Below are 13,447 nucleotides of genomic sequence, written 5' to 3'. Positions count from 1 at the left end.
CCCTGACCTTATCAGGGTGTCACAGGGAACGGCACTCCTTTCTCTTACGGTGAAGAACTCACCCTCCATGGTTCTGGGATCCTAACTATTAGTATTGCTTCCATCAGCACTCAAATCCTAACCACACCTCACACCACACCCTGTCAGGCACACCAGTTAGTGGTCTAACTGGAAAAGAGACACCCGCCTAGGGGTCAGGCAGACTGGTGGGAGGGACATAGTCAGTTCAGTAGTAGCTCCCAAAGAGTGAGGAGCTGAGGGAGTTGTAGCTCCCTTTGAGATGTTGGTTAGGTTGCAGACGGTGGTCTGGGACCAGAGGAGTCAGAGACCCGGTTGCAGGGTATTGGAGAAGGGTGCCTAGACTTAGTTTTGGAGAATGGTCGGCACCAGAAAATCTAGTAACCGGACCGGTACCGAGCACAGCAGGGTACTGGACCCTAGATCAGGGAGCAGCTTCACACAACCTGATAATTCACCTGTGGAGGATAGTCTTTTTATGAACTTTCCCCAAGAACTCAGAGATCGAAGGCACCAACACAACGAGGGGGATAGGGCTTTCCAGCTTCTGTGGCCCACTGATCTCCCAAGTGTCAGCTATCGAGAGCACAGCTCCTCTATTTAATTATAGGGAGCGGGACCCCGACAGCTTCAGGCCAAGGGGTCACTCAGAAACGTCTAAACACAAGTGCATGGAGGTAGGCTCTCGACCACTAGCAATACCAACGGAGACAGATTCCCGGACAAGCTCCCCAGAGTGGCAGCGGCACCCAGAGACTTGCTTTACTCCTGTGTCAGAGTCTGCTTAATGGTCGCACCAACATGGTCCCTCCTGTGGAGGGAACATCATCTGGCTGTCCCACTCCATCTCCCCTGGGTACTCCCATCGGCAGCGGCGGTACTCCCCTTAACGCGAACCATGGGTGGCGTCACTAACACTTATTCCCTGTAAATAACCCCCCTTTCATTTTCGAGTGGCCACAAGCCCCAGGGTCCGGAGACCCTCGAGCCTCAGCAACCCCGGATCCGAGCAGTCCGACTGCTGCAAGGGTGGTACACCTCCTCAGTCCAGTCCTGCCGCAATCAATGAACAATTTTTATGCTCTCACTAAGCAACATGCACGAGTATTTGATATCACACGGGATTTTCCTCTACAACGAATGATAGCTAATCTGCTTTGCATTTGGGTGTGGGTGCGACTTAGCATGCGCCGTTAATGGCAGTGTAGTCACGGACATCTGTGGGAGTCACTAAATAGCAGTGATCAGACACATATGATATGATAACACCGACGAAGCCCATACGAAATGTATGTCAGGTTACACATGTGCTTCGTATTCACTAAGGAAGTAATGGGTAAGCAGTGTCCTTTTTCTTATGCCTCTTTCTGTGCTGTCTTTGATTTATATGGGAATACACAGGTCTTGTCCTGCATCATATTTGCTAGTACTCATTTGGGCACACTTTGTTCATAAGTGGTGCACTACATTTGCCCTTCTATACCCTGAGATTCCTACAGTGCATGTATTTGCTCGTTGTCTTTACATTGACTGCCATTTTATCTCTATATGTCTATTTCCTTATAATAAAATATGTAGTTTTTTGGCATTAGTGAATTTATGACTCATTTAGCTATAGGACCCAAATATAATAATATAAATGGTTTAAGAAGGACTGAAAAAATAAATTCTTGTACTCTGTCATTACTATCCAAAAAAAGGTTGTGGCCTAAACTAAGCCACATAAAGATTTATTTTTTTTTACCTGTGAGGAAACCTTGAGGGAAGAAGAATCCTGAAATCCAGAAAGACTTTGGCTGACCTTGGCGTATCCACGCCTAAAAGAAAATATATAAGGTTTAAAATATACTCCCCAATTTATAAAGTAACGAATTGTACATATGGCATATTAGAAATCTTTTACATCACTGTATCAGTTGCATTTTAATTTTGTTTCTTCTGTAACTGAATAAAATTTAAGAACTTAAGTCTTTTTACAAAAAACTTTTTAACCCCTTAAAGACCAATCTAATTTTGACCTTAATGACCAAGCCAAATTTTGGAAATCTACCCAGTGTCAGTTAATGTGGTCGTAACTCTGGAACGCTTCAACAAATCCCAGTCTTGACTGTTTTCTTGTGCCAAAACAGTAGACATTCCCACAAGTGACCCCATTTTGGAAACTAGACCAAACAAGGAATTCATCTAAGGGTTTGTTGAGAAAGTTGAAGCTGTAGATGCGTCACAAAACATTTTAAAATTACTTTTTTCTGCTAAAATGTTGTTTTAGTCCCACATTTGTAATTTTCACAATGGATGGAGACATCATACTTAATTTGCTATGCAATTTCTCCCAATGTGATGATACCCCATATGTGGTCAAAAACTGCTGTTTCGCACATAGCACGGCATAAAAAGGAAAGAGCGCTATTAGATTTTTGGAGAGTAAATTTGTCTGGAATAGACTGTGGACACCATGTCACATTTACAGAGCCTCTGACATGCCATAACAGCAGAAATCCCCCCACAAGTGACAATAATTCCGAAACTAGTCCCCTCAAGGAATTCATTAGCGGTGTACTGAGAATTTTAACTTACAGGTGATTCACAAAATTTTATAATATTTAGCTGTGAAAACATAAAAATTACATTTTTTCCACTAAAATACTGTTTCAACACCAAATATATAATTTACATTTGGAATAATTTGAGATAGTGGACAGGGCAGTATGTTATGCAGTTTTAACCAAATGTGGCAGTACCCCATATGTGGTTGTACACTATTCTTTGAATAAACGTCGAGGTATTACTGCTTAAGGAATTCATCTTGGGATGTAGTGAGTATTTTGATCCCACAGGTGCCTCACAGAATTTTATAACAGAGGGACGTGGAAAGATAACATTTCAGTAGTAAAAATGTAATTTTTTTATTAGCTAAAAATTTGTCAGTTACACAAGAGTTAAAAGGTAAAACTGGACCCCAAAATGTATAACGCAATTTATCCAGAAATGGTGATGCCCTATACGTTATCAAAACTACTGTTTGGCCACATGGCAGGGCTGAGAAGGAAGGAGTGCTACTTGGCTTTTGGAGCACAGATTTTGCTAGAATAGTTGAACTCAATGACTGATTACCGGATTAGGCAATGTGTGCACAGTGAGTGACAGTTCTGCACAAAATTTGCATCTCTTGGCAAAATAATGCATTTTTTGGCCTGTGGATTTTCCAGATCTAATAAAAGTCTATGAGAAAAATCTGCACATAAAATTCACTATACCTGCAGTGCTATATTCCCCGATCAGTATCCGTTGACCTTTGGACACAGCAGAATTTCCACGCCATGTCTGCATCTTGGTTTACTTGCATTTTGAATTGCACTTTTACATGCAGTTTTGAAACTGCATTTTTAATCACCATTTGGTGTGAATCCTTTAAATAAAGCTGTTATGTTTTTGAAACTTCCTGGTATTGTCATCTTTAGGTGAGGATAATATACAAGTGTTTTGCGTTTTTGCCACATAAACACACCAAAAACGCAAGTGCGTTTTTTCCTGTGGAATTTCTACATCATATGCAAGTCTATGGGATAATTCTATAAACAGTTGAAATAAGAAGTTTACATCCACTATCTAAAAAGACACATATGCATGTTTTTCTCACTATCTGACATGAAATTAGAATAAACCTTTCCCATTTTAGGTCAATTAGGAACCAAAATTATTTCTATTTGCCAAATGCCAGAATAATGAGAGAGAGATAGAGAGAGAGAGAGTGTTTTAAACCATTTCTATTACTTTTGGTAGAGTCAAACGTTTACATATATTTCATTAGTATTTGGTATCATTGCCGTTAAACTGCATGACTTGGGTCAAACATTTTGGATCTCCTTCCACAAGCTTTACAAAGTGGCATAAGGATAACAAAGTCAATGTTTTGGAGTGGCCATCACAAAGCCCTGATCACAATCCTATTGAAAATTTATGAGCCAAGCTGAAAAGGCAGTTGTGAGCAAGGCGACTTACAAACATGGCTCAGTTACACCAGTTCTGTCAGGAGGAATGGGCCCAAACTCCTACCAATTGTTGTGAGAAGGTTGTGGAAGCCTACCCAAAATATTTCACCCAAGTCATACAGTGTAAGGGCAATGGTACCAAACACTAATGAAATGGAGGGAAACTTTTGACTTTGCATTTTGTAATTAAAATGCCTTAAAACATTCTCTCTCATTATTTTGGCATTTGGCAAATATAAATAATTTTGGTAATCCTAACTACCTAAAATGAGAAAGGTTTATTCTGATTTCATATCAGATAGAGAGAAAAACATGCAGATGTGTCTTTTTAGATAGTGGATGTAAAATTCTGGTTTCAACTGTAGAAAACTGAGTATTCCTGCAAGATATGCTGATATACATGCTGCAAGTTGGAAAAACGCAATGCAGGTCAGTTTACACAGCATAAAAAAGAATCACAGTGGACATGAGATTTCTATAAATCACATCCAGTTTGCTTGTACTGTAAAGGCCACTTTACATGCTACGACATCGCTAAAGCGATCTCGTTGGGGTCACGGAATTTGTGACGCACATCCGGTCGCTTTAGCGATGTTGTTGTGTGTGACACCTATGAGCGATTTTGCATCGTCGCAAAAATGTGCAAAATCGCTCATCGGTGACATGAGGGGTCCATTCTCGAATATCGTTGCTGCTGCAGTAACAATGTAGTTCGTCATTCCTGTGGCAGCACACATGGCTATGTGTGACACCGCAGGAACGAGGAACCTTTCCTTACCTGCGTCCCGCCCGCAATGAGGAAGGAAGGAGGTGGGCAGGATGTTACGTTCCGCTCATCTCCGCCCCTCTGCTTCTATTGGGCGGCCGCTTAGTGACGTCGCTGTGACGCCGCACGGACCGCCCCCTTAGAAAGGAGGCAGTTCGCCGGTCACAGTGATGTCGCTAGGCAGGTAAGTAGTGTGAGGGGTCTGGGCAATGTTGTGCGCCACGGGCAGCGATTTGCGCGTGTCGCACAACCGATGGGGGCGGGTACCCCCGCCAGCAATATCGGTACTGATATCGCAGCGTGTAAAGCGGCCTTAAAACGATCTGTTTTAATGCAGAAAAAATACGTAAAGACAAAAACTTGAGTAAAACTCTTCATGGGCACGTACCCCAAGAGTAAAACACACACCATAGGTCAGTTTACGCTGAGAAAACAGAAGCACAGTGGGTGCAAGATTTCTATAAATGCCAACCACTTTGCTAAAACTGTAAGATGCGGCGTTTTTGATACAATGAAATATGCAGCATTAAATGCTCATTGTGAGCACACAGCCATAGAGCATTTGTTCAGCAAAAACGCACCACAAATGTATATCCAGTTTTGACCTGCAGATTTTTTTGCACCTAATGCAATTCTATGGGAAAAATCTGCACATAAAGCTCAGTGTACCCGCAAGAGAACTTGACATGTTGAAGATTTTAAAAATGCACCGCAGATCAGATTACACAACTTAACGCAGTGTGGGCATGAGATTTCTATAAATCCCACCTACTTTGCTGGAACTGTAAGATGTTGTTCTTTTTAAGCAGTGAAAATAGACAGCGTTAAAAATTTAACCTAAAGGTGATCTGTCATCTAAGCATGCTGCACTATAAAGGATGCATAGTATGGGCTCAGGACAGTTCTCCAATTAACCAAAACTATATAAAAAATCTATGCATTGTGCTGTTCCTCCGAATAGGAGTGATCCGAACATACACTGTTACGACTTTTGAATCTAAACGATTTCTGCTATTCATACTTGTCCCAACCAACCTCACAGTGATTGATGGACTCATGTAGATAGAAAGCAGCCAATTGTCAAGCAAAGAACGGAGATGAGGGGGTACTCCCATTAAAAATTATGGTCCTGATTCATGAAGGTTTTTCCACCAGTTTATTGACGTAAAACACTTTCAAATGTCACAAACTTTTTGTGCAACTCGAAAATGTTTAAAGTTCTGTTGTTTTTAAGCCATGTTCGTAAAAATGAGTGGAGTAGGGCAGATGAGGGCATGGTTAAAGGGAACCAAACACCAAGTTTTTATCCTATAAACTAGAGCCAAAATTTAAATAAGGAAAAGGAGGACAGGCAGGTGGAGGAATGATAACAGAAGACCCGACCAACAAAGTCCCCACCGCGATGATCAAGCCTGTGCACAAATGACGTCATTTTGGAAAGTTTGGACAAGGATTGCTCTGCAATAAAGCCTCGGATTTCTCAACTGAAGGTATCATTTTAATCAGCATCCTGGCACTATTATGCCACTGCCTGTATTTTATAGGGCAAAAACCTGCTGGTTGGTTCCCTTTATGACCACACATGTAATTAATTCATCATGATTTACTCCACTTTAGTGGTGTAAATATTGCCACAAATGTACTCCAGTCCCTGACTGAAGTAACACTTCTAGTAGGGATGCACATCAGTTGTGAGGCGGCATTGTGGCTTAGTGGTTAGCACTGCAGTCTTGCAGCACTGGGGGCCTGGGTTCAAATCCCACCAAGGATAACATCTGGAAGGAATTTGTATGTTCTCCCCGTGTTTGTGTGGGTTTCCTCCAAGTTCTCTGGTTTCTTCCCACACTCCTAAGACATACAGATAGGGAATTTAGATTGTGAGTCCCAATGGGGACAGTGTTGCCCAAGTATGTAAAGCGCTGTGGAATTAATAGTGCTATATATATATGAATAAATATTATTCTTATTATTATTGCAAGGCACTCCTAATTCATTTACAGACAGGAGACAAAACGCAAGATGAAGAATTGAGCCCAATATGTCTCAGTATTCTATGATTGCTTCTATTAGGTAAATGGCACATTTTTAAGCATCTCCTTAGTAGAGATGAGCAAACCAGCCGCGGTTCGGCTCAAGCTCGGTTCCAATAGGAAACAATGGGTGGCAATCACAAACACATAAAAACGCATTATAAATGTACACATACAGTCAGGGCTGTATTTGGCCTTTGTGCTGCCCTAGGCACTTTAAGTGGTCGCGCCCCTTACTGACAGCGTAAAACTATGAGTCTGTGCACACGACATGTATGTAAGGCAGATCTACTCTGTAACACACTTTAAAAAGTGCTAAATGCTAAAAGAACGAAGATCTGCACTTTCTTACTAGCACAATACAATTTTAATTTAAAAAAATAAAAAATATGGTAGTGTTTGCTAACCAGTCCTCCGCCTGAAAAACTCAAAGGATGTGGTACTTTGAACACTACGATATCGCAGGTGCGATGTCGGTGGGGTCACATCCGGCGTCATTGTCGAAGTGTGTAAATCCTTTATGACACGATTAACGAGCGCAAAAGCGTCGTAATCGTATCATTGGTGTAGGGTCCGACATTTCCATAATGCCGGTGCCGCGACAGGTACGATGTTGTTCCTCGTTCCTGCGGCAGCACACATCGCTGTGTGTGAAGTCGCAGGAGCGAGGAACATCTCCTTCCTGCGTCACTGTGGCTCACGCCGGCTATGCGGAGGGAAGGAGGTGGGCGGGATGTTTACATCCTGCTCATCTCCGCCCCTCCGCTACTATTGGCCGCCTGCCGTGTGATGTCGCTGTGACGCCGCACGACCCGCCCCCTTAGGAAGGAGGCGGTTCGCCGGCCAGAGCGACGTCGCAGAGCAGGTGAGTGCATGTGAAGCTACCGTAGCGATAATGTTCACTACGGCAGCTATCACACGATATCACTGCTGCGACGGGGGCGGGGGCTTTCGCGCTCGGCATCGCAAGCATCGGCTTACCCCTTAGGCTATGTGCACATGTTGCGTCGTTTCCATGCTGCAAATTCTGCAGCGATTTGGCAGTGCATGTGTGCTTTAAATCGCTGCAGAAACACTGCGTAATGGATGCAGTGTGTCTGCAGAATAGATGCCAATTTCATGCACTCGGGATGCTGCCTCTCCCATAGACCGAGTGGGAGCAGCATCTAAAGCGCACAAAATAAGTGACATGCTGGATTTTTAAATGCAGAGATTTTGTCATTTTGACTCAAATCGCTGTGTTCGAAAAATTCGAAAAAGCATTGTGCGCACGGATTATGCACAATCTTCATAGATTGTGCAGGAGACGCAGGACGCATGCATTTACGCTGCAGTGCTATACACAGCGTAAATGCATGAAATTATGCAACGTGCGCACATAGCCTTACAGTTCACATACCCTTTAGATACAGTAGTTAAGGTGCTCGTACACAGACTACAGTTGGCTGAACCCGGAGACAGACAGGATTGGCCAACAGTCTGATTCTCAGGGAGATGAGGACCCAACAGGTCCAATTTCCTTACCGTGGATCCTTTATTTCTCTAAGAGATGAGTCACCGCTAGAGATGTGTAGTAGTGTCTGTCTTATAGAGAACACAAGCACTTAAAGTAAGTGCTCCTGTGTATGGGAGAGCCAGGGAGAAAGCTGCCAGCCGAGTGATGGGACACCTGTCTATAGTGTATGGGGGAGCCAGGAAGATAGCTGCCAGCCAAGTGATGGGACACCTGTCTATAGTGTATGAGGGAGCCAGGGAGATAGCTGCCAGCCAAATGATGGGACGCCTATAGTGTATGGGGGCTTTAGTCAAATACTCGTTTAGCTGACATATGGACTCAGACAGATATATGAACCAACCTCATATCACTGCTACATCACCAGAACTACTATTGGTACTTTATTACATTACCAGAACCAATTTGAATTCAAGATTATATCACCAGAACCAAGACCAGCCCAACATATAATTGTCTGACATGAAACTGCAGCTCCTAGTATGTCTGTAACAATGGCAAGGAGATACCAGGAGTTGTTACCAGCCATCATCAGACTGCGGACCATACAGGAACCACAGCACTGATGGTGCAGGCAGTAGCACTATTGAACATTTAAAAAATACCTTAACTTTTTGGAGAACTCTTCTATGTTTTCGTTCCATTAATTCTGAGCAGATTACTGCGGGTCTGGGTTCTGAGACCCCCATAGATTGTGCAAAAGACCCCTTAGAAGTGCACAGCTTAGGAGACAGGACTATGACTTTTAGGCTGGAATCACACGAGCGTATGGCATACGATGCAAGAGCATGGGATGCGATATGCTAATGACCCCAGGCTCAGGCTCTGCTGCGAGTGTGAGCCGAGTGTCATGTGACTGTGACCCGATCTTGTGATCGGGTCACAGCTGTGAAGCTGAGAACGGGAACTGCAGAGGAGAGGGAGGGGTTAATCCCCCCATCTCCTCCACTGTCAGCCTGTGCTTTTAACCCATGTTACCCCCTGTTATTATATTCTTGTGGCTGAGAGGGCGGCACATGCGGTCACAACAGTAGGAGATCTACAGTAAAAGGCCCCCTTATCCCGCCTCTCTCCCCCCCAGCCTCTCTCCCCCTGCCGCTCTCCCCCCAGCCTCTCTCCCCCCAGCCTCCCCCCCAGCCTCAGCCTCTCTCCCCCCAGCCTCCCCCAACCTCAGCCTCTCTCCCCCCAGCCTCAGCCTCCCTCCCCCCAGCCTCAGCCTCTCCCACCAGCCTCCCACCAGCCTCAGCCTCTCTCCCCCCAGCCCCCCCCTTTATATTGAGTCCTCACTTCTCCCAGAGATTCTGTCCCTTGCACTCACTCTGTAAACCCTAAACCCCCTCTACAGCAATAGGCCCCCTTATCCCGCCTCTCTCCACCCAGCCCCTCTCCCCAGCCTCCCTCCCCCCAGCCTCCTTCCCCCCAGCCTCTCTCCACCCAGCCTCAGCCTCTCTCCCCCCAGCCTCCCCCAGCCTCTCTCCCCCCAACCTCCCCCAGTATCAGCCTCTCTCCCCCCAGCATCAGCCTCTCTCCCCCCAGCCTCCCCCAGCATCAGCCTCTCTCCCCCCAGCCTCCCCGAGTATCAGCCTCTCTCCCCCCAGCCTCCCCCACTATCAGCCTCTCTCCCCCCAGCCTCCCCCACTATTAGCCTCTCTCCCCCCAGCCTCCCCGAGTATCAGCCTCTCTCCCCCCAGCCTCCCCGAGTATCAGCCTCTCTCCCCCCAGCCTCCCCCACTATCAGCCTCTCTCCCCCCAGCCTCCCCGAGTATCAGCCTCTCTCCCCCCAGCCTTCCCGAGTATCAGCCTCTCTCCCCCCAGCCTCCCCGAGTATCAGCCTCTCTCCCCCCAGCCTCCCCGAGTATCAGCCTCTCTCCCCCCAGCCTCCCCGAGTATCAGCCTCTCTCTCCTCAGCCTCCCCCAGTATCAGCCTCTCTCTCCTCAGCCTCCCCCAGTATCAGCCTCTCTCTCCTCAGCCTCCCCCAGTATCAGCCTCTCTCTCCTCAGCCTCCCCCAGTATCAGCCTCTTTCTCCTCATCCTCCCCCAGTATCAGCCTCCCCCAGTATCAGCCTCTCTCTCCCCCAGTATCAGCCTCCCTCCCCTCAGCCTCCCCCAGTGTCAATCTCTCTACATCCCACCTCCAGTATTAGCTTATTTACCTTCCCCTCCCACCGTAGCATTAGTCTTCCCCTTCCCCTCATGCCCTGTCTGTAGCTTTAGCGACAAGAAGGGGCGGGTACAGGGCCCTCCTTGCATGATTAAGGCATCGCAACAATCACCAACTAACCTGTAAGGTGCCCATACATTCTAGGCTCTGCCTTAGCGCATACCTGCTCCGCTGCCGGCTGCCCTGCTCTGGTGATTATCCTCTCCTGGCTGGCTCCAGCTTCAGTCGCATCCTCCTCCGCGGCGTGTGTCGTCTGCAGCATTGGACGCTGCAGCACGGGGCAGTGAGGTGATTGACGCGCCCGCGCGCCTCTGACCCGGAAGTGCACGCGCTGGAACTTCCGTGGTCAATCAGCTCACTGTGCCTGGCGCCTGCCGTGTTTTTGTAACAACAAATAAATAAACAGAAGTGCGTCTCTCCTCCCTCTCAACCCCCCCCCCCACCCCACGAGAACACAGCGGATTCACTAAACTGTGTAACGGAGGGAAGGGCGGGGGATGTAAAAAAAAATAATTTTTTTTTTTTCTTCCAGAAAGTGCCGCCTCCCCGCAACGTGCCGCCCCAGGCACGGGACCACGGGTGCCTAATGGCAAATACGGCCCTGCATACAGTTAATAAACATTGCCATAACACTTACCGGTGCCCGCGATGCGTCCTGCACTCTGTCTCCTGTCACTATTTCTTCCGATGATCGCTGCGTCCTCCCGATAACCAGCACTGACAGGACCTTCCGTGATGTCGTCAAAATAGCCATGTGACCAGTCACGTGGCTATTATCTCATTGGCTACAGACTGGTCACATGGCTTTGATGTCATGTCCTGTCCTAGGTCCTGTCATTGCACTCTCCGGTACACGGTGCACGTTTGTGTATCGCCGTGTACCGGCGACATGCTCTAGCACACGGTCGACTCCCCGTTCTGATTCCCCGTTCCATTAGGGACTGGCTGACACAGCCGGTCATTAACGGAGATCACCGTTGCCATAGCAACGCAGTTAGCGGTGACGTCACCGCTAACCACGGCCCCGGGAATCACATGATCGGAGCACCGTTGCTATGGTAACGCGTCTGTCAGCATTACCGCTGTTACCGCTAACAGCCAGCAGCACTAAACACTCACGGACTGAAGGCTGCACTGGAAGCAGCGTCTTCCCCCATGCAGCAGTGATGGAGCAGAGCTGCATTTGTTGAACAAGAAAGACAGAAGACCATAGATCGTGGAGGGCTGACAGTGAGTAATAAACATGGAGTCTCTAATGTGTCTGTGTATTTATTTCTATTAAAGTATTTTTTCTCTGTGTGGTGTCTTTTTTAACCCTTTATTGGAGATTCTTAATGGCCGGGTCAAACGTGCCTGACATTAAGAATCTCTGGCTTAATACTAGCTAGTAAAACAAAGCCAGTATTAACTCATTATTACCCAGCAAGCCACCCGGCTTCAGGGCTACTGAAAGAGTTGTATACAGCGCCAGATGATGGGGCTTCTATGAAAGCGCCATTTTCTGGGGCTGCTGCGAACTGCGATTCGCATCAGAGGGCCCCAGAAAGCTCGGGCTAACCTGTGCTGCAGATTCCAATCCCCAGCTGCCTAGTTGTACCTGGCTGGACACAAAAATGGGGCGAAGCCCACGTCATTTGTTTTTTAATTATTTCATGAAATAAGTGAAATAATTTAAAAAAACGGGCTTCCCTATATTTTTGGTTCCCAGCCGGGTACAAATAGGCAACTGGGGGTTGGGGGCAGCCATACCTGCCTGCTGTACCTGGCTAGCATACAAAAATATGGTGAAGCCCACGTCAATTTTTTGCTGGGCAAAAAACTCCTGCACACAGTCCTGGATGGAGTATGCTGAGCCTTGTAGTTCTGTAGCTGCTGTCTGCTCTCCTGCATACACTAGTGAATGGAGCATGCTGAGCCTTGTCGTTCTGCAGCTGCTGTCTGCTCTCCTCCATACAGACAGACAGCAGCTGCAGAACTACGAGGCTCAGCATACTCCATCCAGGACTGTATGCAGGAGTTTTTTGCCCCCTGAAAAAATTATGTGGGCTTCGCCATATTTTTGTATGCTAGCCAGGTACAGCAGGCAGCTACGGGCTGCCCCCAACCCCCAGCTGCCTATTTGTACCCGGCTGGGAACCAAAAATAAAGGGAAGCCCTTTTATTTATTATTTCATGAATTTCATGAAATAATTAGAAAACAAATGACGTAGGCTTCGCCCCATTTTTGTGTCCAGCCAGGTACAACTAGGCAGCTGGGGATTGGAATCCGCAGCACAGGTTGGCCTGAGCTTTCTGGCCCCCTCTGCTGCGAATTGCAGTCTGCAGCCGCCTCAGAAAATGGCACTTTCATAGAAGCGCCATCTTCTGGCGCTGTATCCAACTCTTCCAGCTGACCTGGTGAAGGGTGGTTCGCTGGGTAATAATGGGGTTAGGGCTAGCTGTATATTATCAACTGAAATCATTAATACCCAGCGAGCCACCGGCATCAGGGCAGCTGGAAAAGTTGAATACAGCGCCAGATGATGGTGCTTCTAGGAGAGCGCCATTTTCTGGGGCGGCTGCAGACTGCAATTCACAGCAGAGGGGCCCAGAAAGCTCGGGCTAACCTGTGCTGCGGATCCAATCCCCAGCTGCCTAGTTGTACCCGGCTAGACGAAGGGGCGAAGCCTACATCGTTTTTTTTTTTTAATTATTTCATGAAATTCAATAAATAATTAAAAAAAGGGCTTCCCTATATTTTTAGTTCCCAGCCGGGTACAAATAGGCAGCTGGTGGTTGGGGGCAGCCCGTACCTGCCTGCTGTACCTGGCTAGCATACAAAAATATGGCGAAGCTCACGTCCTTTTTTTTGTAGTTTTTTTGGCAAAAAAAAATAAAAAATGCTTCCCTGGATTTTTCATTGCCAGTGAAGGTAACACCAAGCATGGACTTGGACTAAGAGCAATTTGCTCAAAACGCGTTCCATC

At 46.7% G+C, this 13,447-nt stretch overlaps 1 protein-coding gene across 1 annotated transcript in view; it reads right to left on the bottom strand.

Annotated features, from left to right (window-relative positions):
• DNAH6 (dynein axonemal heavy chain 6) overlaps nucleotides 1–13,447 on the bottom strand; it is a 596,499-nt gene that overhangs the window by 15,469 nt on the left and 567,583 nt on the right. The window contains exon 74 of the mRNA XM_075352201.1: nucleotides 1,763–1,835. Within this exon, the coding sequence (XP_075208316.1) occupies nucleotides 1,763–1,835 (73 nt within the window). The remainder of the gene's footprint in view (nucleotides 1–1,762; nucleotides 1,836–13,447) is intronic.

The sequence above is a fragment of the Anomaloglossus baeobatrachus genome, chromosome 1 (assembly GCF_048569485.1).
Source record: "Anomaloglossus baeobatrachus isolate aAnoBae1 chromosome 1, aAnoBae1.hap1, whole genome shotgun sequence".
Classification (NCBI taxonomy): domain Eukaryota; kingdom Metazoa; phylum Chordata; class Amphibia; order Anura; family Aromobatidae; genus Anomaloglossus; species Anomaloglossus baeobatrachus.
The sequence above is the reverse complement of the archived record's forward strand: the minus strand, read 5'-3'. Positions and strand labels throughout refer to the sequence as shown.